The 25982-nt window shown below is 50.0% G+C and overlaps 1 protein-coding gene across 1 annotated transcript in view; it reads right to left on the reverse strand.

Moving 5' to 3' along the window:
* Positions 1–329: 329 nt before the first annotated feature.
* The window catches only part of LOC144597549 (choline/ethanolamine transporter flvcr2a-like), a 109639-nt gene continuing 83986 nt past the window's right edge, over positions 330–25982 (reverse strand). The window contains exons 9-14 of the mRNA XM_078407027.1: positions 21870–21980; positions 17764–17869; positions 16453–16564; positions 14796–14854; positions 6340–6429; positions 330–1370 (exon numbers count right to left, since the gene is read on the reverse strand). Coding sequence (XP_078263153.1) covers positions 1305–1370; positions 6340–6429; positions 14796–14854; positions 16453–16564; positions 17764–17869; positions 21870–21980 — 544 coding nt within the window. The 3' untranslated portion in view covers positions 330–1304. The remainder of the gene's footprint in view (positions 1371–6339; positions 6430–14795; positions 14855–16452; positions 16565–17763; positions 17870–21869; positions 21981–25982) is intronic.

The raw sequence follows: 25982 nt of genomic DNA on the forward strand, positions 1-25982 counted from the left end.
GACACTGCTGCCCACTGTGGCCTCAGACCACAGAGATGCAGACATGTCCAGCAGGTTGACCGTCCTGTCCCCTGCACTGGGAGTGGTACAAGGATACCGGGCCTGTCAGCCTTTCCCTCTCTGTGCCTCCGTGCTGGGAAGGCTTCGTAAATTTGTAAAGTGCATTGATGGTGTTTCTCAACATCACTGGACTTGCACCAAAACATCATAAAGTGGCCTGCTGAACAGAGACATGGACACACAGTGCAGGGCTGCTCCATTGTTCCTGTGCTCCCTGGCCACCCCACATGCCCCCTCACCCCACTGATCCCACTGACCGAGGGCCCCCTCACCCCACTGACCGAGGGGCCACTGATCCAACTGACCGAGGGGCCCCCTCACCCCACTGATCCCACTAACCGAGGGGCCACTGACTGAGATCCCCCCGTCCCACTGACTGAGGGCCCCCTCACCCCACTGACCGCGGGCCACTGATCCAACTGACCGAGGGGCCCCCTCACCCCACTGATCCAACTGACCGAGGGGCCCCCTCACCCCACTGATCCAACTGACCGAGGGGCCCCCTCACCCCACTGATCCAACTGACCGAGGGGCCCCCTCACCCCACTGATCCAACTGACCGAGGGGCCCCCTCACCCCACTGATCCAACTGACCGAGGGGCCCCCTCACCCCACTGATCCAACTGACCGAGGGGCCCCCTCACCCCACTGATCCAACTGACCGAGGGGCCCCCTCACCCCACTGATCCAACTGACCGAGGGGCCCCCTCACCCCACTGATCCAACTGACCGAGGGGCCCCCTCACCCCACTGATCCAACTGACCGAGGGGCCCCCTCACCCCACTGATCCAACTGACCGAGGGGCCCCCTCACCCCACTGATCCAACTGACCGAGGGGCCCCCTCACCCCACTGATCCAACTGACCGAGGAGCCACTGACCGAGGGCCCCCTCACCCCACTGACCGCGGGCCACTGACTGAGGGCCCAGCTCTGCTCGCCGTCCCTCGACAAGATGAGAGATGTTATTGGTGTCCAGAATGAGGAAAAGAGCAGCAGGCTGACATCTTACATTGCAGCAGCATTTGAGTTAAATTACTAACAACGTGATTACGGAGCAACACAGGTAGAAAATACATCAACAGTTCATGCAAGAGAAGTGATCATGATACTTATTCAAAACATTACTTTGGCAAATCAGTTTGGTAAAGTGTGCAGGGCGAGTCCCTGCTGCCCAGCAGGCAGGTCCTGTTGCCCACTGGCACCACAGCTGCAGCCACCCCAGGCTGGCTGGCTGGATCCCCATCACAGCGTGGCTTCATTCAGGATGATCGAGCTGCAGATTCCTTCCTCAGCCTTGCGGGATAAACGCTGTGGGACATGCAGAATCAGCAGCATTAGGCACCGTGTGAAACAGCACCAACATACTCTAACCCACCACCCCACACCCAGTACACACCCCCTGGGGGAACACCTTCACCACACAACAGTGCAGCACAGGTCCTCTAACCCACCTCCACCTGTTCACCCTGACCACACGGCACCCAGTACACACACCCTGGGGGAACACCTACAACACACAACAGTGCAGCACAGGTAGAAACAGAAAATAGGTGCAGGCCCTTCAAGCCAGCACCACCATTCAATATGATCATGGATGATCATCCAAAATCAGTAGCCTGTTCCTGCTTTTTCCCCATATCCCTTGATTCCGTTAGCCCGAAGAGCTAAATCTAACTCTCCCTTGAAAGCATCCAGTGAATTGGCTGCCACTGCCTTCTGTGGCAGAGAATTGCACCCAAGGTACTTAGCCCACCTCCACCTGTTCATCCCCACACCCAGTAGCTCCCACCATGGAGGGACATGAACACCTACAACACACAAGTGCAGCACAGGAACTGGCCCTTCAGCCCACAACGTGTGGCAAACACAATGCCACGGCCACACTGATGTGCCTGCACATGATCCATTCCCCGCACCGATCCTACACTGTGGTGTGTCCAGCACTACCTCCTGCAGCCTGACCCAGCTCCCACTGCCAATGCACACCGACACTCAGCGGGTCAACACCAGCCCCCTTTCCCATTCTGACCAGGGCTCTGTGGCTGAAACCTTTACTGTTCCTCATGCTACAGATGCTGCCTGACTGATGAGTGTTTGCAGTGCCTCATGTTTAGTTGTAGGGAGGGGGAGGGGAGGGGAGAGGCCATTCAGCCCCTCTGTCCTGCCACACAAGGACAGCAGGAGGCCATTCAGTCAGTCATGCAATGCTAGGTGGCAGCAGATGCCAAGTCGTTGTTTGCTGTGTCCAGCCCGTTCCAAGGGCCCCCCAGCACCCGACCCATTCCCTTTGTGTTGACGGCCTCCCCATTGACAGAGGGGACGACCTCTGGGGTAAACAGAGTGGGGATACACGGAGTGGGGATACAATAACAGTGTACACGGAGGGGGTACACCGAGTGGAGGTACAATAACAGTGTACACAGAGTGGGGGTACATGGAGTGGGGGTATGATAAGTGTACACAGAGGGGGTACAATAACACAGTGTACACAGAGTGGGGGTATACAGAGTGGTTACACAAAGACCCACAGCCTCCGCTCCAATGCCACTGGGGCCAGTGCAGTGTACACAGAGTGGGGGTACACCGAGTGGGTATAACAGTGTACACAGAATGGGGGTACAATAACAGTGTACACGGAGTGGGGGTACAATAACAGTGTACACGGAGTGGGGGTACAATAACACAGTGTACACAGAATGGGGGTACAATAACACAGCGAGGGCACCACCCGCAGCCTCCGCTCCAATGCCACTGGGGCCGCAGTGTCGCTCGGCTGAGTCACATTATGATGAGCAGCAGCTGGGGGCAGTGACTGGTTACAGTCGTACATCACTGGGACCGATGCCCATCCTGACCATCGTGTCCCACCCTGACCATCGTGTCCCACCCTGACCATCGTGTTCCACTCTGACCATCGTGTCCCACCCTGACCATCGTGTCCCACCTACCCCAGTCCCACCCGCATGCGTTTGGCCCCTATCACTATAAACCGTTCCTATCCATGGACCTGTCCAAATGTCTTTTTACTGTTGTTGTGGTACCTATCTCAACTACCTTCTCTGACGGCTCATTCCATATACCCACCACCCTCTGAATGAAAATGTTGCCCCTCGGGTTCCTATTAAAACATTCTCCCCTCACCCTAAACGTATGTCCTCTGGTTCTTGATTCCCCTGCTCTATGTTAAGGATTCTGTGCATTCACCCTATCTATTGCCCTCATGATTTTATACACCTCTCAAAGAGCACCCGTCAGCCTCATGTGCTCCAGTGAATACAGCCCTATCCTGCCCAACGCCTCCCTATAGCTTAGGCCCTCTCCAGCTTAACCATATCCTTCTTGGAGCAGGGTGGCCAAAACTCAACGCAATACTCCAAATGTGGCTTCACCACGTCTTGTACACTTGTAACGTAACGTCACAACTTCTATACACAAAATCTTGACCAATGGAGGACAAGGTACCAAAAGCCTTCCTGTCCACCCTCTCTACCTATGACGTCACTTTCGAGGAACTATGTACCTGCACTCCTAGTTCCCTCTGCTCTTCAACACTCCCCAGGGCCCTGCCTTTCACTGTGAAGGTCCTGCCATGGTGTGACTTCACAAATTAATTGCATTAACTATTCCTCAGCCTACTTGCCCAGCCGATCAAAATCCTACTGTAATTTTCGATAACCATCTTCGCTATCTACGATACCACCCACTTTCGTGTCATCTGCAAACTTACTAATCATGCCTTGTATATTCTCATCCAAATCATTGACATAAAGCACAAACAACAACGGGCCCAGCACCGAACCTTGAGGCACACCACTGGTCTCAGGCCCCCAGTCTGAAAAACACCCTCTGCTTCCTCCAAGACTCTGCTTCCTTCCAAGAAGCCAATTCTCTATCCAGTCTGAAGAAGGGTCTCGACCTGAAACGTCACCCATTCCTTCTCTCCCAAGATGCTGCCTGTCTCGTTCAGTTACTCCAGCCTTTTGTGTCTACTCTCTATCCAGTCGGCTGGATCACATGCCATCTAACGTACACACTTGATCCCAGCTGTCTACACCTGTCCCATGATACAATAGACAATAGGTGCAGGAGGAGGCCATTCGGCCCTTCGAGCCAGCACCGCCATTCAATGTGATCATGGCTGATCATTCTCAATCAGTACCCCGTTCCTGCCTTCTCCCCATACCCCCTGACTCCGCTATCCTTAAGAGCTCTATCTTGCTCTCTCTTGAATGCTTTCAGAGAATTGGCCTCCACTGCCTTCTGAGGCAGAGAATTCCACAGATTCACAACTCTCTGACTGAAAAAGTTTTTCCTCATCTCTGTTCTAAATGGCCTAGCCCTTATTCTTAAACTGTGGCCCCTTGTTCTGGACTCAACCAACATTGGGAACATGTTTCCTGCCTCTAACATGTCCAACCCCTTAATAACCTTATACGTTTTGACAAGATCTCCTCTCATCCTTCTAAATTCCAGTGTATACAAGCCTAGTCGCTCCAGTCTTTCAACATATGATAGTCCCGCCATTCCGGGAATTAACCTAGTAAACCTACGCTGCACGCCCTCAATAGCAAGAATATCCTTCCTCAAATTTGGAGACTTAAACTGCACACAGTACTCCAGGTGCGCTCTCACTAGGGCCCTGTACAACTGCAGAAGGACCACTTTGCTCCTATACTCAACTCCTCTTGTTATGAAGACCAACATTCCATTGGCTTTCTTCACTGCCTGCTGTACCTGCATGCTTCCTTTCAGTGACTGATGCACTAGGACACCCAGATCTCGTTGTACGTCCCCTTTTCCTAACTTGACACCATTCAGATAATACTCTGCCTTCCTATTCTTACCACCAAAGTGGATAACCTCACACTTATCCACATTAAACTGCATCTGCCATGCATCCGCCCACTCACACAACCTGTCCAAGTCATCCTGCAACCTCATAGCATCTTCCTCACAGTTCACACCCAGCTTTGTATCATCTGCAAATTTGCTAATGGCACTTTTAATCCCTTCATCCAAGTCATTAATGTATATTGTAAATAGCTGCGGTCCCAGCACCGAGCCTTGCGGTACCCCACTTGGTCCCAGCTGTCTATACCTGTCCCATGATACACTTGGTCCCAGCTGTCTACACCTGTCCTATGCCTCCTTTTTCCTGATCAGAGCCACAATCTTTCTCATCATCCAAGCACCCTTACTCCCTCCTGCTGTGACCTTCATTCTAACAGGAACATGCATGAATTGAACTCTTGTCATCACACTTTTAAAGCACCCCACTTTCCCGACGTTCTTTTGCCTGCAAACAATCTCCTCCAATCACCTTTTAGCAAGTTCCTGTGTATTTCCATCAAAATTGGCTTTGTCCCAATTCACAATTTTAACTTGTGGGTCTGCCCTGACTTTATCCATAACTATTTTAAAGCTAATGGAACTGTTGTTGCTGGTCCCATGCACACTTCTTCCACCTGCCTGTTCCAATTTATTGAGTAGAGTAAGCTTTACTCTCCGCGATCACTTGGTGGGGTTCATCCACCTTTATGATTTGTCAGACCTCTAGCACCTCGTCTTCTCTAACATGGACTGCCTCCAGACTTCACAAGCATCCACCCCACCTGGCCCTGGTCCCACCATCCTGCACCAGCTGTCCTCTGGACACCTCGCTCGACTCTTCACTAGCTGTGTGTGCAGTGAGGGGGGGAGCCTGGAGCTGGGCACCAGTGAGTTGTCCACATCTTCCTCTGCAGTAAACACAGCTGAGAAATATTCATTCAACACCTTGCCCCTTGATGCGTCTCCACACACAACCTTGTTGATCTTTACGGGGTTCTATTCTCTCACTAATGACTATTTTTCCCTTAATGTAGAATCGCTTTGGATTCTCCTTTCCCTTATCGGCCAAAGCAATCTCGTTGGCCTCCTGATTGGCCCCGATGGCCTCCTGATTGCCCTTTGTGTACTTCTCATGGAGAAGGCAGCTGGGATCAGGAATCTCTTGAGGGATTGTCCTGCTCCTCGACCAGAGCCTTGAAGATCTCACCTGTGTGGCCTGGCTCCATGCAGGCTGCCTCGTTGACTCTTCCCTTGACATACTAAAGGCACGCACTGTGCTCAGCAGCAGGTCTGGACATTGCACTGAACAGTCCACAACCCCCATGCCTTACCCAAGTTACCCAGTGATGTGCAGGGGCAGGCTGCTGACACCATTATGGCCACTGGCCAGATACAGGCGACTCAAACCAAAAGTCAACCGTAAGCAGAAGGTGATTCTAAATCCTACCTCCGACGGCAACAAGCGAAGAGGGAAGATGAATGAGGAAATCGCAGAGGTTGCAGAGCCGTAATTGAGACGGTGATTTGCTCCTATGCTCTGTAATATACACGCTACACGTCATTAGATGTAAACGATCACACATGTTAGTGCTGTGCTCTATGTGAGCGGCAGCATGCCAACACCATGCACCCTGTGGCCACACACTGTCCAACCGCAGACTCTGTGGCCCACACTGTCCACCTAGTGAAGCAGCCACCACCACCACCATGCACCCTGTGGCCCACACTGTCCACCTAGTGAAGCAGCCACCATCACCACCATGCAGAGACCCTGTGGCTACACACTGTCCACCTAGTGAAGCAGCCACCACCACCACCATGCACCCTATGGCCCACACTGTCCACCTAGTGAAGCAGCCATCACCACCATGCACAGACCCTGTGGCCCACACTGTCCACCTAGTGAAGCAGCCACCACCACCACCATGCACAGACCCTGTGGCCCACACACTGTCCAACCTGATGCTGCAGCCACCACCACCATGCACAGACCCTGTGGCTACACACTGTTCACCTAGTGAAGCAGCCACCACCACACACCCTGGCACAGCACCGGGGAACACCCACATGCCAGCCAGCGGCACCTTGGTGCAGGCCAACCTCCCGGGCCTTGGTCCCACCATTCAGCAGCACTAGCAGCCCTGTGGCCACCGTCATCTCTACACTAGCTGGGTGTGCTGGGAGGGAGGAGGCCTGTGCGGATGTCAGAGCTGGGCACCAGCGAGTTACAGTGGAGGTACCTCTGTGTCACAGAGTGGCACTGGTCAAAGACAGGGTTGTAGGAAGGTTATTTCACACAGAAACCTCCATGCGGAACTGGGTGTAGGATGAATGGCCGCAAGCTCTAGCCTCAGTAAACCTTGGAGATCAAAGTTATCAGGCAACTGATTCACCTGCTCACCAACTAGAGAGCAGTCCTGACCTCCCATCTACCTCATTGGAGAGCCTCAGACTATCTTAACCGGACTTTACAGTTCTTTATCTTGCACTAAACATTATTCACTTTATCCTGTTTCTGTACACCGTGGACGGCTTGATTGTAATCACGTATAGTCTTTCCGCTGACTGGATAGCACGCAACACTGTACCTCAGTGCTCATGACAATAAACTAAATTGAAAGTGAAATCATGGCATTTGTCCAAAGCCAGCTGTGGGAGCCAGCGGCACTGGGGTGGGGATGTTAGTGGGGGGCAGCAGTGTGAGCTGGCAGGGGGAGGGGGGGACTGGGGTTATTTAGAATGTGTAAAAGCTCCAATGGGACCAGTTCAGAGAGGAGCCAGTTTGTGGGCTCAGAGGGAGCTGGTGAAACATAGAAAATAGGTGCAGGAGGAGGCCATTCGGCCCTTTGAGTTACCTCCCAGTAGAGAGGGTCACTGTGCTAGCCGCCCCATCTTCCTTCACTGCCCTCATGCTGCCACAGAGAGGGTCACTGTGCTAACCACCCCATCTTCCCTCATGCTGCCACGGAGAGGGTCACTGTGCTAGCCGCCCCATCTTCCTTCCTTCACTGCCCTCATGCTGCCACAGAGAAGGTCACTGTGCTAGCCGCCCCATCTTCCCTCATGCTGCCACAGAGAGGGTCACTGTGCTAGCCGCCCCATCTTCCTTCCTTCACTGCCCTCATGCTGCCACAGAGAAGGTCACTGTGCTAGCCGCCCCATCTTCCCTCATGCTGCCACAGAGAGGGTCACTGTGCTAGCCGCCCCATCTTCCTTCCTTCACTGCCCTCATGCTGCCACAGAGAAGGTCACTGTGCTAGCCGCCCCATCTTCCCTCATGCTGCCACAGAGAGGGTCACTGTGCTAGCCGCCCCATCTTCCCTCATGCTGCCACGGAGAGGGTCACTGTGCTAGCCGCCCCATCTTCCTTCCTTCACTGCCCTCATGCTGCCACAGAGAAGGTCACTGTGCTAGCCGCCCCATCTTCCCTCATGCTGCCACAGAGAGGGTCACTGTGCTAGCCGCCCCATCTTCCTTCCTTCACTGCCCTCATGCTGCCACAGAGAGGGTCACTGTGCTAGCCGCCCCATCTTCCCTCATGCTGCCACAGAGAGGGTCACTGTGCTAGCCGCCCCATCTTCCTTCCTTCACTGCCCTCATGCTGCCACAGAGAAGGTCACTGTGCTAGCCGCCCCATCTTCATTCCTTGAGCAGCAGCAGGAGCAAGGGCGACCGTAGGCTGAAAGAAAGTGTGAATTACAGGTAAAAGTCCGTTTAAAAAAGAGCGCCAAAGGGACGCTAGCAGTCAGTCAGTAAAGGTCGGGAGAGCAGCAGCAGGAGGAAGGACGACTGTTGGCTGAAAGAAAGTAAGTGTGAATTACAGGTAAAAGTCTGTTCAAAAAAGCGCGCCAAAGGGTCGCGAGCAGACATTCAGTGGCGCATACCTCCAAGCTCGTCAGAGGAAGGCAGGATAGGAGTGAGTGCGGGGATTGGCTGAGCAATTAAATTAGAAGCTTGGTAAATTGGCCAATTAGTCAATTTAGTGACTGATATAAACAAGGCTCGCACAAGGGGTGCGGCCCTGTCTGGGTGTGGCTGTTGAGGGAAGTGCCCTGTGAGAAAAGTGTGAGTCTTTGGCTGTGAGTCTTCAGCGAGGAGGCTGAGGCTCACTTGTTTTTGAGCCTGATTTGTTTTTAGACAATAAAGTAATGGCAGACAAGCTGGTGCAGAGTGTTTCCTGCAGGATGTGGGAAGGTAGGGACACCGCTGGAGCTTATGGGAGCTGCACCTGCAAGAACTGTGTCCAGGTGCAACTCCTGAATGGACGTGTGGTGGAGTTGGAAAAGCAGCTGGATGACCTCAGGGCCATCCGGGAATGCGAGAGTTTCCTGGACAGGACCTACTGTGAGGCTGTCACGCCAAGGGTCCAAGTTGAGCGAAGGTGGGAGACCGTTTCAAAGGGGAGTGAACGTGGACTACAGGAGACCCCAGTGGCTGTGCCTATTGCAAACAGGTACACCCTATTGGGAGCTGTCGGGGCAGAAGACGCTTCCAGTCCGAGCGGCGGACAGGTTGGCGGCTCTAATCCAGGCAAGGAGACTCGACCGGGGAGACCGAAGTCGGGAAGAGCCATAGTAGTGGGTGACTCCATTGTCTGAGGTACGGACAGTAGATTCTGTGGCGGCAGGTGGGACTTCAGGATGATCTGTTGCCTCCCTAGTGTCAAGGTTCAAGACATCACCGACCAGCTTCAGAACATCCTAGCGAGGGAAGGCGATCAACCGGAGGTAGTTGTGCACGTGGGCACGAACGACATCGGGCGGAAGAGGAAGGAGATACTGCAACGTGAGTTTAGAGAGTTAGGAAGAAGACTGAGAAGTAGGATGTCGAGGATGGTTATCTCTGGACTGTTACCTGTACCTCGTGCTAGTGAGGGCAGGAACAGATAGATCGGGGATATGAATGTATGGCTGTGGGATTGGTGCAGGGAGCAGGGATTTAGATTTCTAGACCACTGGGATCTCTTCTGTGGTAGGGGTGACCTGTACAAAAGGGACGAGTTGCACCTTAACAGCAGGGGGACCAACATTCTGGCAAGCAGGCAGGTTTGCTAGTGCTACACGTGTGGGTTTAAACTAAGTAGTGTGGGGGGAGGGGTTGACAAATTGGCAATATGAAGATGGAGTTAAAGGGAAAGCGAATACAGGAGAAATTGCAAAGGACTCTCGAATAAATGGGGAGGGAAGTTCTAGATGAGATAAGAGAGTAAGGTCAGGGCCAATTGTGACTGGTGTGAGAGGGGAGGTGAAGACCGAAGTTAAAGTGTTGTATTTAAATGCGCGAAGTATAAAAAATAAAGTTGATGAGCTTGAGGCTCAGTTAGACATTGGCAAGTATGATGTTGTGGGAATCACAGAGACATGGCTACAAGAGGACCAGGGCTGGGAACTGAATATTCAGGGGTATACGAACTATCGAAAAAACAGATAGGTGGGCAGAAGGGGTGGGGTCGCTCTGTTGGTAAGGAATGATATTCACTCCCTTGCAAGGGGTGACATAGAATCAGGAGATGCAGAATCAGTATGGATAGAAATGAGAAATTGTAAGGGTGAAAAGACCCTAATGAGTTATTTTCAGGCCCCCAAACTGTAGCCTCGACATAGGGTGCAAGTTAAATCAAGAGCTAAAATTGGCATGTCGCAAATGTAATGCTACGGTGGTAATGGGAGATTTCAACATGCAGGTAGACTGGGAAAATCAGGTTGGTAATGGACCCCAGGAAAGAGAGTTTGTGGAGTGTCTCTGAGATGGATTCTTAGAACAGCTTGTACTGGAGCCTACCAGGGAGAAGGCAATTCTGAATTTAGTGTTATGTAATGAATCTGATTTGATAAGGGAACTCAAGGTAAAAGAGCCATTAGGAGGCAGTGATCATAATATGATAAGTTTTAATCTACAAATTGAGAGGGAGAAGGGAAAATCGGAAGTGTCAGTATTACAGTATAGCAAAGGGGATTACAGAGGCATGAGGCAGGAGCTGGCCAGATTTGACTGGAAGGAGACCCTAGCAGGGAAGACGGTGGAACAGCAATGGCAGGTATTCTTGGGAATAATGCAGAAGTTGCAGGATCAATTTATCCCAAAGAGGAGGAAAGATTCTAAGGGGAATAAGAGGCACCCGTGGCTGACAAGGGAAGTCAAGGACAGCATAAAAATAAAAGGGAAGAAGTATAACAAAGGAAAGAAGAGTGGGAAGCCAGAGGATTGGGACTCTTTTAGAGCAACAGAAGATGACTAAGAAGGCAATACGGGGAGAAAAGATGAGGTACGAGGGTAAGCTAGCCAATAATATAAAGGAGGATAGTAAAAGCTTTTTTAGGTATGTGAAGAGGAAAAAAATAGTTAAGGCAAATGTGGGTCCCTTGAAGACAGAAGCTGGGGAATTTATTACGGGGAACAAGGAAATGGCAGACGAGTTGAACCGGTACTTTGGATCTGTCTTCACTAAGGAAGATACAAGCAATCTCCCAGATGTTCTAGTGGCAAGAGATCCTAGGGTGACGGAGGAACTGAAGGAGATTCACATTAGGCAGGAAATGGTGTTGGGTAGACCGATGGGACTGAAGGCTGATAAATCCCCAGGGCCTGATGTTCTGCATCCCAGAGTACTTAAGAAGGTGGCTCTAGAAATCATGGACGCATTGGTGATCATTTTCCAATGTTCTGTAGATTCAGGATCAGTTCCTGGGGATTGGAGGGTAGCTAACGTTATCCCATTTTTTAAGAAAGGAGGGAGAGAGAAAACAGGAAATTGTAGACCAGTTAGCCTGACATCAGTGGTGGGGAAAATGCTGGAGGCAGTTATAAAGACAAAATTGCGGAGCATTTGAATAGCAGTAACAGGATCGTTCCGAGTCAGCATGGATTTACAAAGGGGAAATCATGCTTGACTAATCTTCTGGAATTTTTTGAGGATGTAACTAGGAAAATGGACAGGGCAGAGCCGGTGGATGTAGTGTACCTTGACTTTCAGAAAGCCTTCGACAAAGTCCCACATAGGAGATTAGTGTGCAAAATTAGAGGACATGGTACTGGGGGTAGGGTACTGACATGGATAGAAAATTGGTTGGCAGACAGAAAGCAAAGAGTGGGGATAAATGGGTCCCTTTCAGAATCGCGGGCAGTAACTAGTGGGGTACCGTAAGGCTCGGTGCTGGGACTGCAGCTATTTACAATATACATTAAAGACTTGGATGAAGGTAATATTAGCAAATTTGCAGATGACACCAAGCTGGGTGGCAGTGTGAACTGTGAGGAAGATGCTATGAAGTTGCAGGGTGACTTAGACAGTCTGTGTGAGTGGGCATGGCAGATGCAGTTTAATGTGGATAAGTGCGAGATTATCCACTTTGGTGGTAAGAATAGGAAGACAGATTATTATCTGAATGGTGTCAAGTTAGGAAAAGGGGACGTACAACGAGATCTGGGTGTCCTAGTGCATCAGTCACTGAAAGGAAGCATGCAGGTACAGTAGGCAGTGAAGAAAGCCAATGGAATGTTGGCCTTCATAACAAGAGGAGTTGAGTATAGGAGCTAAGAGGTCCTTCTGCAGTTGTACAGGGCCCTAGTGAGACCGCACCTGGAACACTGTGTGCTGTTTTGGTCTCCAAATTTGAGAAAGGATATTCTTGCTATTGAGGGCGTGCAGCGTAGGTTTACTAGGTTAATTCCCGGAATGGCGGGACTGTCGTATGTTGAAAGACTGAAGCGACTAGGCTTGTATACACTGGAATTTAGAAGGATGAGAGGGGATCTTATTGAAACATATAAGATTATTAAAGGGTTGGACACGTTAGAGGCAGGAAACGTGTTCCCAATGTTGGGGGTGTCCAGAACCAGGGGCCACAGTTTAAGAATAAGGGGTAGGCCATTTAGAACAGATGAGGAAAAACTTTTTCAGTCAGAGTTGTAAATCTGTGGAATTCTCTGCCTCAGAGGGCGGTGGAGGCCAATTCTCTGAATGCATTCAAGAGAGAGTTCGATAGAGCTCTTAAGGATAGCGGAGTCAGGTGGTATGGGGAGAAGGCAGGAACGGGGTACTGATTGAGAATGATCAGCCATGATCACATTGAATGGTGGTGCTGGCTCGATGGGCCGAATGGCCTACTCCTGCACCTATTGTCTATTGTCTATTCACTGCCCTCATGCTGCCACAGAGAGGGTCACTGTGCTAGCTGCCCCATCTTCCTTCCTTCACTGCCAGCTCCTGCTGCCACGGAGACGGTCACTGTGCTCGCCGCCCCATCTTCCTTCCTTCTCTGCCCTCATGCTGCCAAGGCAGCTCAGCTGCTCCACACCTTGGGATGACCTGCAGGAGGCACATCTTCCCTTCGGTGTTGACCCGGCAGGGCTGCCGGTGTTGCTGGACACGAGGACCCGTCGCATGTTAAAGTGCAGCAGCATCAAGCAAAGGTCAGATGTGATCACAGGAAGGATTCTTGTGATTCCACATCAGCACTGTTCACACCCACGAGTGCAACACACAGGACCACAAGGGGAGATAATGCACAGGGATTTCCGATTGAGCAGTGGCTGGGATGTTAGTCAAAGACTGGGCCGTGCAGAGCCGCTGACGTTCCACTGTAACTGAGCAGCGAGGTCGTTCAAGCTCTGTAACTGTTTGGTCGTGCCTGGGGCATTGCGGTTCATTCCAATCCCTACACTCTATTGGCGCAGAGGTCCCTGAGAGTGGGCAGGGAAAGATTCACGGGACAGTTCCAGAGGAGAGGAGTTTTAGGATAAGGTGTGAATGGAACCAGGACTGATATTCACATCCCTGCTGAATAACTGGAGCGCTGCCAGTTGTGGCAGAACCTGTGTTTATAACGATTTCCTGTGCTTGCCCATAGACAATAGACAATAAACAATAGGTGCAGGAGGAGGCCATTCAGCCCTTCAAGCCAGCACCACCATTCAATGTGATCATGGCTGATCATTCTCAATCAGTACCCCGTTCCTGCCCTCTCCCCATACCCCCTGACTCCGCTATCCTTAAGAGCTCTATCTAGCTCTCTCTTGAATGCATTTAGAGAATTGGCCTCCACTGCCTTCTGAGGCAGAGAATTCCACAGATTTACAACTCTCTGACTGAAAAAGTTTTTCCTCATCTCAGTTCTAAATGGCCTACCCCTTATTCTTAAACTGTGGCCCCTGGTTCTGGACTCCCAAAACATTGGGAACATGTTTCCTGCCTCTAACATGTCCAACCCCTTAATAATCTTATATGTTTCAATAAGATCCCCTCTCATCCTTCTAAATTCCAGTGTATACAAGCCTAGTCGCTCCAGTGTTTCAACATATGACAGTCCCGCCATTCCGGGAATTAACCTAGTAAACCTACGCTGCACACCCTCAATAGCAGTGCCTCTATTTATAGAGTCATATCTGTTCTGAACCACCGCCAACAATCCGTACACGTTTGTAGTAGGATAATGCTGCCTTGCAGGTCACAAAACACAACTGCAGAGGTGTACGGGTTGGAGCAGAGGCAATGGGGGCAACTGGTGCTGTTGGTGAACGGTTCAATGGCAGCGCCACAGAGGGATTGTTCTAGTCACACAGTCCAGGCACATGTCCATGCTGACCTTTCTGCCCATCTACACCATCCTATCTGCCCCCACTAGGTCCGCATCGCTCCATGCCTTGTCTATTTAAGTGCCTCTTACACACAGCGACTGTCTCTGACTGCAGCACCTCCTCTGGCAGTACGTTCCTGACCTCCCCCTGACTATCACGGGCTATAATTGTGCGGGGAGTGGGAAGGGTTGTCGGAACAAGGAATATTTGCTCATGTTGTTCCCAGTAATTGGGAACAACCAATCGGGAAATTCCTGTCACTATTCCATGGGAGCGGTTTTACCGACAGAGCCAGGCGGCACCGTGAGCCCGGCAGTATTTACTCACCGAATTCTGTGGCGCATGCATGTTTGCCTTCTGCCTCTTCAGGTCCGATTTTATTATTGCTGTTAAACAGGAAGAAGGACATGGTTAGTGCTGTATTCTCCTTTTACATACTCACCCTGATCCTTTGTTAAAGTAAAACTTTGAAGTAGAAGGAGGTGCGGACAGGAAGCATTGGTGGTAAAATAAGCAGAATCGTACTTAGACAATAGGTGCAGGAGGAGGCCATTCGGCCCTTCGAGCCAGCACTGCCATTCAATGTGATCATGGCTGATCATTCTCAATCAGTACCCCGTTTCTGCCTTCTCCCCATACCCCCTAACTCCGCTATCCTTGAGAGCTCTATCTAACTCTCTCTTGAATGCATTCAGAGAATTGGCCTCCACTGCCTTCTGAGGCAGAGAATTCCACAGATTCACAACTCTGACTGAAAAAGTTTTTCCTCATCTCAGTTCTAAATGGCCTCTGAAGAAAGGTCACTGAGCAGAGGATTGGAGCTGCTCTCTCCCACACACACTGTCTGACCACAGTGCAACCGTTGTCCCACACACACTGCCTGACGACAGGGTAACAGTCATCTCAGACACTGCCTGACCAAACAGCTCCTGACGACAGTGTTAGTCACCCCAGACACTGCCTGACGAGTGTAACAGTCGGCCCACAGACACTGCCTGACCAAACAGCTCCTGACGACAGTGTTAGTCACCCCAGACACTGCCTGATGAGTGTAACAGCCGGCCCACAGACACTGCCTGACGAGTGTAACAGTCATCCCACACACTCTGCCTGACGACAGTGTCCCAGACACTGCCTGACGAAACAGCTCCTGGTGACAGTGTCACAGTCATCTCTCCCCAAACCTGTGGGGTGGGAGCAGCACCAACACCAGTTCATGAAGCACAGAACAGGCCCGTCATCCCACAATATCCATGCCAAAGAAGCCAAGATACACTAATCTCCACCTGATCTACATCCCTCCATTCCCTGCATATCCTGACATTTAAAAGACATTTGGATGGATATGTGCATATGAAGGGTTCAGAGGGATATGGGCAAAATGAAGGCAATTGGGATGAGTGAATATGCTAAAGTGGCCAGCATGGACAAAATGGGCTGAAGGGCCTGTTTAGGAGGTATACAACTCTGACTATTCATGTGCCCGCCTGTTGTACGTGTACCCTGTATCGTGTCCCCTTAGCCAGGCTTCCATAGCAGTAACAAGGTCCCAGTGGCATGTACCTATCCACAGGTACGTTAAACATATTTGTGAGAGCAAGGAACAATCCTCTTCCCCCCCCCACATGACTGGGTCGCTGGTCAGCACACAGTCCTGGCCTGGCATTGCAGCCACCACCACCAGTCTGGCCAAGGCTCGGACCTGCCCACTCTTCTGTCCATGGCCTCACTCACTCTGCACCACTTGCACACTCAACATTGCACTGGCACCTGGTCAGCAAGCAGATAAACGGAAGCATCAATTCATAGTACTTAGCAAGTTTTCCATTTAGTGCGGTGCGACAATATAACTTACAATGGACCTCACTGCTCCTGCCCGAACTTAAGAGCAAACTAAACTCATAATCCTTTCAATACATGTGGGCTTACACTGAAAATAACAACTTCTATCACAGCTTTAAGGAATCAGAAATAACTTCCTTACCTGTTAAAACAGTTCCCACGAAGAGAAATACAAAAATGAAAATATTTCCTGCTTTCGTTCCAAAATGATCAATTAGTTTACCCTGTGAGATGGTAAAGATGATTCCAAAAACCTAAAATACAGAAATGAACATAATTTAAGGCCATTGTAGTGAACGGTATTGTGCAAGAACAGGCCATTCAGCCCACAATGTCTGTGCCGAACATAATGCCAGGACCAACTCTTGTCTGTCTGCAAGTGATCCATACCCCTCCATTCCCTACATACCCATGTGCCTGTCTAAAAGCCTTTTAAACACCACTATTGTATCTGCCTCCACCACCACCCTTGGCAGCACGTTCCAGGCACCCACCATCTCTGTGTAAAACACTTGCCCCTCACATCTCCTTTAAACTTTCCCCCTCTCTTAAAGCTGTGCCCTCTACTCTGAAATGTTCACCCTGGGAGAAAGGTTCTGACTGTCTACCCTTTCTATGCCTCTCATAATTTTATATACTTCTATCAGGTCTTCCCTCAGCCTCTGATGCTCCACATAAAACAACCTAAGTCTTTCCCACCTCTCCAAATCTAGATTTCTAATCTAATTTCTGCCCTCTAATCCAGGCAGCATTCTGGTAACCCCCCAACACCCTCCCTAAAGCCTCCATATCCTTTGAAGAAAGGTACGACCCCAAACGTCTCATTCATATACTCCATAAATACTGCCTAAACCACTGAGTTACTCCAGCACTGTGTTCTATATAAGATTCCACCACCTGTACTCCCATATCCATCTTATAATGGGGCGTCCAGAACTGCACACAATACTCCAAATGAGGCCTAACCCAAGTTATGTAAAACTCTGACTTCCTGACTTTTATACACTTCCTGATCAAGTAACCCATTCCCTTCCAAGTGCAAGTACATTCTATCCCTAAGATATATAAAATATAAGTATATAATATTATGAGAGACATAGCTAGTGTAGACAGTCAGAACACCCCCCCCCCGGGGTGGAAAAATCATATACTCAAGGGCACAGCTTTAAGCTGAGAGGCAAAGTTTAAAGGATATGTGCAGGGCAAGTGTTTTTTTTACACAGAGGGTGGTGGGGGCCTGGAACGCACTGCCTGTGGTGGTGGTGGTGGAAGCAGATACAATAGTGGCATTTTAGAGGCTTTTGGATAAGCACATGGATATGCAGGGAATGGAGGCAGATAAGTGTTGGTTTTGGCATCATGTCTGGCACGGACATTGTGGGCCGGATGAAGCACACACACAGTGTGATTCACTGCTGGACCACTAGTCTGAGTGATGCACCACCACACTTACCTGTGCAGCCTCATTCAGCAGTCCAGACGATGTCCCCTCAGACTGGGGGTAGGTGAGCTCAGCACCAAACTCAAAGCCAAGCGGCAGGTAGCCAGTCATAAAGAACCTGATATTGAAGGGCAAAGGGCAGGTCATCAGGAATACTGCTCTCATTATTACTGGCAGTTATTGTAAGCCGGGTAAACATTCATTAACACATCTTATCTATCTATATATTATATACACACACACATATATAAATATATGTTCTGTGATTTTGCCAAAATGGTAAACCATAGCGCCACAATTTTTGCACCACCTTAATCACCACTCTCGCGGCGACTCTTTATAACAAGTTTCATTTAAATCGGTCTTATATTTTTAAAGTAACAGACATTTTAAAGTTCAAAAACCATTTTTCCAAGGGCTGCTGTGCGTCTGACGTTACCATAGGGTACGCACGGACTCTCTCTTCACTCGCACAAACAAGATGGACACCATTAGCTGAGCCGCCCGCCCGCAATCAGGGGCTCCCCTCTCCTCTCGCTTCTCTCCTCTCTCCCCTCGCTTCTCTCTCCCCTCCCCAACAACCGCCACAAGTAATCCCAGCTTGGCTAGGCCACAGCCGCCGCCACGCTGCCCGTCTCCAGTAGTCCCCGCTCCGGGAAAGGGGGGTGGTGGGGAAAGGGCGGGGTAGGGGAGAGTAAGAGTGGGATTGGGGGAGGAGAGAATGGGGGGGTGGGGGAACGGGCCCAACAGGCCCACTTTGTCTAGTATATTATATATTACTAAAACTCTGTCCGTGTGTATGTGTGTTTGTGCACACCATAACTTTGGTGCTTCGCACAGCCGCAACGGTACACCATAGCGTCACAATGTTTGCACCACGTTACTCACCATTATCCTGGGCATCATCTCTAACAACTCTCATTCAAATTGAAGCTACATTTTTAAAGCTACAGACATTTTAAAGTTTAACAAAATTCACTTTCTAACCCATTTCCTGAAAATCCTCAGCGTCTGACGTCACAATGCTCCACGTTCCACTTCATTTGCTCCTCACTCGCCAAAACAAGATGGCCACCGGCGCCGGCGCCAACCCCGCGCTCAGTCGTTCCCCCTCCCCTCGCCTCTCCCCTCCCCCCTTGCCTGGCCCCACCCCGGGGGAGACTCGCACGTCGGCAGTCAGCGCTGAACGCACGGGCATTGGTAAGTGCCTTTCGCAGCCAACGGCTCCACGGAGGGGAGTGGGTGTGGCGACCGACTGGGTGGAGGGAGGGTGGGGTGGCGGTAGGGGGGGGAGTGGGGTAGGGGGGGGAGTGGGGTGGGGGGACGTGGGAGTGGGGGGACGAGGGGGAGAGTGGGGGTGGGAGGGGTGGCGGTAGGGGGGGAGAGTGGGGGTGGGAGTCAGGGAGAGTGGGGGTGGGAGGGGTGGCGGTAGGAGGGGTGGCGGTAGGGGGGAGTGGTGTGGGGGGACGTGGGAGTGGTGGGACAAGGGAGAGAGTGGGGGTGGGAAGAGGAGGGGGAGAGTGGGGGTGGGGTGTCGGGGAGAGGGCAACAGTGGGGGTGGGGGGAACAGTGGGGGTTGAGGGGAACAGTGGGGATGGGGGGAAGGGGGCAGGAGAGAGTGGGGGTGGGGAGGGGGGAGAGTAGGGGTGGAGGGAGGGAAGGGAGGCAGGAATTGGGGTGGGGAGGGGGGATGGGGGTGGAGTCAGGGCTGGGGGGGTGGGGGCAGGGGAGGGACAAGTGGGGGTGGGGTAGGGGGGATGGAGTGGGTCAGTGAGGGGAGGAGGGGGGGATAAGGGGGATTGAGTGGGGGGGGTTGAGGGTGCTACACCTATACAGGAGAGGCTTTGAGTCCAGGGCTCACTCAGTGACGACACCCTCTCCCCTTCCCTGTTCCCCCTCTACGAGGAATGGGCCCAACAGGTCTATTTATTTTATCACATTGCCAGGGCATTGTTGGGAAACGGGGATTATGGAAGTTCCAGGGCAGCACAAGTGGCTGTTTCCTTCTGGGCCACTACAGAGGCGTAGAGCACAGAACCATACGCTTTTGCCCAGCTCCTCCATGCCAGCCAGGGTTTAGAGCTGAGCCGATCCTATTTGCTTGGGTATGGTCCATATCCCTCTAAACCGTTCCATGTACCTACAAGGTATAATAACAATATTTATACTACACGGGCAGGTACATGGATAGCAAAGGGTTAGAGGGACATGGGACAAACACGGGCAGGTGGGACTAGCTTAAATGGAGCATCTTGGCTGCACGGACGAATGGGGCCAAAGGGCCTGTTTCCGTGGTGCATGACTCTATAACTACACTACAACCTTGCACCATTCAGCATTTGTCGCTGCATCTATCATTACTGTATGTTTGCTGTTTACTGTGTGAGCTTTCATTGTACACTGATGTAATCTAACTGTACAGAGAAGGTTCATGCAGGTAGTTTCTGATGATGGGGATGATGTGTGAGGATATGCTAAGCTCAGTGGGGTGGAAGAGAGTGAGCAGCGAGCTCCACTCATATACAAGACCCTGAGGGGACTGAGGGTGGGGGCCAGGGACATTTCCCCTGGATGGGGGATATGAAACTCAGGGGGCATATTAACTACTGCCCATGCTAGACAATGTGAGGGGAGCCTCTTCCCTCAGAGGGTGGTGAATCTTTGGAATTCTAGACCCTGGAGAGCGAGAGCACTCAAGACATTCTGCTGGGTTACTGCGCATGACTACTTCATGGAGCAACATGAATGGGCAAGTGAGAAGAATATGTTGCAGGGAAATAAGGAGAGAGGGATTGGGACTAATGAGATTGTTCTGTTGAAAGCGTGCAAGGACCGAGTGAGTGACCTCCTTCTGTGTCGTGAATCCCTGGCATCCCAGGTAGACAGGGTGGGGAAGAAGGCTTTCGGTACAGTCGCCTTCATTGGTCAGGGTAGTGAAAGCAGAAGTTGGGATGTAATGTTACAGCTGTACAAGACATTGATGTGGTCATATTTGAAGTACTGTGTTTAGTTTTGGTCACCCAGCTATAGAAAGGACGTCGTTAAACTCAGAGTCATTCAACGTAATTTCTCAGAGAGATATAGATCACGTACAGGCAGTGGAGATTAGATCCTGCGGTCCACAGGGCCTGTTACTGTGCTGCACTGGTCTATGTTGTATTAACTAATCCACAAGGGTATGTGCGGATTAAACTCCATCTGCCATTTCTCTGTGACTGATCTGCATTTTAAGTATTCGTTAAAGACCTTCTTCATCGTCCACAACCAACCTGTACATGAAACATCACCATTGCTCATTCACAGTTCTAACTGCCAGTCTTCCATTCCCCTTTATCTTTTCCATGTCCAGCCCCTTTCTGTTGAAATAGGTGCCCCGTCTGATTTAGAACTTCTACTAAATATATTTAAATAAATGATATATCCTGGCATTTGTCCGCCTTCTGATTTAGGGCAACTAATCTGCAACTTCCAGTTTAGTCTAGGCTCTCCTTTTCTGAAGCTGTGGGCTTACATTTGTTACATCACTACCGTTGGGAAATGTTCCGGGATTCATGGAACTCTGAGAGATGACCACTGCACAGCTATCTCTTCAGCATCTTCTTCAAACATAGAACAGTACAGCACAAGAACGGGCCCTTCTGCCCACAATGTCTGTGCCAAACATGATGCCAAGAACACTCTTATCTGCCTGCACATGATTTGTATCCCTCTATTGCCTGCACTTCCATGTGCTTATCTAAAAGTCTCTGAAATGCCACTATTGTATCTGCCTCCACCATGCATGGTTCCAGCAGCCACTCTCCATGTAAACAACTTGCCCTGCATATCTCCTTAAAACATTGCCCCAAAATGTTGAGGACACAACTCATCAGTTCCTGGCGATTTGTCGCCTTTCCACCCCAATGCCTTAATTACGCCAACTTTGAACTCTGCACTTTTGGGATGTTTTCGTTGTCTTTCTCATAGAAGGCAAGCAAAAATTATTTAATTTCTCTGCCATCTCTTTGTTCCCCAACATTGCTTTCCCCGTCTCGCTCTGTAAGGCAATCCCATTAAGTTTAATCCTGTACATTTGACATACATTGCCAAGCATGGTTGAGAGGATTCTGTGCACTTACCCCAGTAGCCCTGCAGTCAGGAAGACAATCCAGAGGTAACCAAGGTTAAGTGTGAATGTGAAGACCACCATCCCAGCGAAGGATAAGAAGTAAACAACCAATGTGGTCTGTCTGAGAAAGAAAGAGAGAGAAAAGTAGCTTAAGAGAGTTGTTTGTGTGTGAACTGAGCACATTTAACATCAGTGCATTAACAGCTCCTGCCATCTGCTACAGAAAGGACCATCTCTGATGCTTGCATATCCAGCAATTGCATGGGCTTTAACTGGAGGAAGCAACCAACTGCAGATGATGGTTTACAACAAAAGACACAAAGTACTGGAGTAACTCAGGCAGAGATGCTCCAAAGATGCTGCCTGACCAGCTGAGTTACTCCAGCGCTTTGTGTCTTTTTTGGGGTCGGCTTTTAACTAGCTTCTCATTTGGATTCCCTTTCTTTGCAGAGCTCCTGTAAACTCAGGTAGAGAGCAGACTATGGAGGCTCTGATCTGGATCATTAGCTACATGTGAAAGGTGAGCTGGTCTCAAGGTGCCATCAGAGCTGGTGCTTCCTCTTCCACATGGGCAATGCCATTCATTCTCACGTCATCAGTAACAATGCCGTCCGCTGGAGAAGGCTCAAAGCAACCCCCCGACATCACATTCCCACACAGACGTCTCTAAGCCATACACAATACAGTTACAAGCATTTACTTCTGTCAGACATCCCAGCACACACTGGCTTGCTCCTTCCACTCTGACAGCATGCAGTCAACACTGATGGTTGTGCAGAGCAGCAAGTGTTTAGTAACTGGGCAGCCCTTGTGGACGGCTGAGCTCCTTAAACTCAGCTTCTAGAAGGAACCCCTGACCAGTTATTAGCAGCAGAGCACAATGCTGTTACGTTAGACAAGTAGGCAGCCTGGCACTGTACCAAGGCGCTGTCCACCGCTGGGCAGCACTACGATGCAGGTCGGGCACGGCGATTCTCCACACGCTGACATCCTGACCTCAAGTGAACCACGAAAGGCAAGCGCACCGAATAGTGAGCAGGGGAAATCGGAGGAAGTCAACTCAGGCCGCTCTTGTGGTCCTTCTAGCACCCAGTTAACAAGTGGATGGAACTGCTTAATAAGAAAGAATAATCTCAGTTACACTGAGTCCCAGCGATGGGACTTCCACCACAACAATTAACCACAAGAAGCACTACAGAGGCCTAGGTGCAGGTGGGCTGCCTGCCCAGCACCCCTCAGCCACAGAACAGGGGGGGTCTAAGGGAAAGATGTAGGGAGCTACGTCCATCCGAGCCAGCCAGCCATCAGTCGTTGCACCCCAGCAAGGTAGATGTTAGTCCACTATATTCCACAATACTCACAACAAGGAGAGATCCCACAGCACAGTGACCAGGTGGTCACCGCTGCTGTAACCAGAGTAGGTGTCTTGTGTTACAGCAGAGAGTCAGCCAACCCCAGGTACACAGAGCATCCGTCAGGCATGCAGAGCAACAAGGCAGGGCACAGGGGAGTGGCGTCAGTGAAGAGTGGTGCCAGTCCTGCAGCAGGGGCCAATGCACACACTTGGAGAAGCTAAGCATTAGTGCAGCACACTGAAACACGCAGACACACTATTGTCAAGGAGGTTTCGCAGAAAATCTATGAATTAATTTTCATTTTATTACCATCTACAAGATTAAACTTCCTCAACTTTGCATGGTGTCACAATATGTACAGTGCCCTCCATAATGTTTGGGACAAAGACCCATCGTTTATTTATTTGCCTCTGTACTCCACAATTTGAGATTTGTAATAGAAACAAAACACATGTGGTTAAAGAGCACATTGTCAGATTTTATTAAAGGGTATTGTTATACATTTTGATTTCACCATGTAGAAATTACAGCAGTGTTTATACATATTCCCCCATTTCAGGGCACCATAATGTTTGGGACACATGGCTTCACAGGTGTTTGTAATTGCTCAGGTGTGTTTAAGGGCCAAAGCTGTGCCAATGAAAGTCAAAGAAGCCATTATGAGACTGAGAAACAAGAATACAACTGTTAGAGATATCAGCCAAACCTTAGGCTTACCAAAATCAACTGTTTGGAACATCATTAAGAAGAAAGAGAGCACTAGTGAGCTTACTAATCGCAAAGGGACTGGCAGGCCAAGGAAGACCCCCACAGCTGATGACAGAAGAATTCTCTCTATAATAAAGAAAAAACCCCAAACACCTGTCCGATAGATCAGAAACACTCTTCAGGAATCAGGTGTGGATTTGTCAATGACCACTGTCCACAGAAGACTTCATGAACAGAAATACAGAGGCTACACTGCAAGATGCAAACCACTGGTTAGCCGCAAAAATAGGATGGCCCAGTTACAGTTTACCAAGAAGTACTTAAAAGAGCAAACACAGTTCTGGAAAAAGGTCTTGTAGACAGATGAGACGAAGATTAACTTATACACCGATCAGCCAAAACATTATGATCACTGACAGTCGAAGTGAATAACATTGATTATCTTGTTACAATGGCACCTGTCAAGGGGTGGGATATATTAGGCAGCAAGTGAACAGTCAGTTCTTGAAGTTGACGTGTTGGGTGCAGGAGAAATGGGCAGGAGTAAAGACCTGAGCGACTTTGACAAGGGCCAAATTGTTATGGCCAGATTACTGGGTCAGAGCATCTCTGAAACGGCAAGGCTTGTGGGGTGCTCCCGGTCAGCAGTGGTGAGTACCTACCGACAGTGGTCAGAGGAGGGACAAACCGGCGACAGGGTGTTGGGCGCCCAAGGCTCATCGATGCGCGAGGGTAACAAAGGCTATCCCGTCTGGTCCGAACCGACAGAAGGTCTACTGTGGCACAAGTCACAGATAATTTTAATGGCGGTCACGGGAGGAATGTGTCACAATACACAGTGCATCGCACCCTACTGCGTATGGGGCTGCACACGGAGGACCAACAGCATATTAGGCAGGTGGTCATAATGTTTTGGCTGATTGGTGTATCATAGTGATGGCAAGAGCAAAGTATGGAGGAGAGAAGGAACTGCCCAAGATTCAAAGCATAACTGTGAAACACGGTGGTAGGGGTGTTATGGCCTGGGCATGTATGGCTGCTGACTGCACTGGCTCACTTATCTTCATTGATGATACAACTGCTGATGCTAGTAGCATAATGAATTCTGAAGTGTATAGACACATCCTATCTGCTCAAGTTCAAAAAAATGCCTCAAAACTCATTGGCCGGCGGTTCATTCTACAGCTGGACAATGATCCCAAACATACTGCTAAAGCAACAAAGGAGTTTTTCAAAGCTAAAAAATGGTCAATTCTTGAGTGGCCAACTCAATCACCCGATCTGAACCCAATTGAGCATGCCTTTTATATGCTGAAGAGAAAACTGAAGGGGACTAGCCCCCAAAACAAGCACAAGCTAAAGATGGCTGCAATACAGGCCTGGCAGAGCATCACCAGAGAAGACACCCAGCAACTGGTAATGTCCATGAATCACAGACTTCAAGCAGTCATTGCATGGAAAGGATATGCAACAAAATACTAAACATGACTACTCTCATTTACATAACAATGATGTGTCCCAAACATTATGGTGCCCTGAAATGGGGGGAACTATGTATAAACACTGCTGTAATTTCTACATGGTGAAACCAAAATGTATAAAAATGGCCTTTATTAAAATCTGACAACGTTGCACTTTAACCACATGTGATTTTTTCTATTACAAATCTCAAATTGTGGAGTATGGTGGCAAATAAATAAATGATGGGTCTTTGTCCCAAACATTGTGGAGGGCACTGTTGGCATCCATTCGATGAAACCTTTCGAACATGCTGCCCTCGCTCATTAGTGACAAAACTGCACAGTTAATGCTGTGCATCAAAATGGAAGGTCAGATGACCCTAATCCCAACAGTGAGCTTAAGAACTCCATGAATGTTAAAGCCAGAGGGATCAGGCACTACTTGAGCTGATTCCGTCATGTGTGACACCAAGCCGAGACCAAGAAGATGTCACTTGCATCAGCATTAGCCTCAGTGTGACTGGGCTTGGAGTGGGGGAGTGAGGAGGGATCTCTCTGCTCTCCATTACTCTCAGTCTTGCTGGGCTTGATGTATATGGG

The sequence above is a fragment of the Rhinoraja longicauda genome, chromosome 10 (genome assembly GCF_053455715.1).
Source record: "Rhinoraja longicauda isolate Sanriku21f chromosome 10, sRhiLon1.1, whole genome shotgun sequence".
In the NCBI taxonomy this organism is placed as follows: domain Eukaryota; kingdom Metazoa; phylum Chordata; class Chondrichthyes; order Rajiformes; family Arhynchobatidae; genus Rhinoraja; species Rhinoraja longicauda.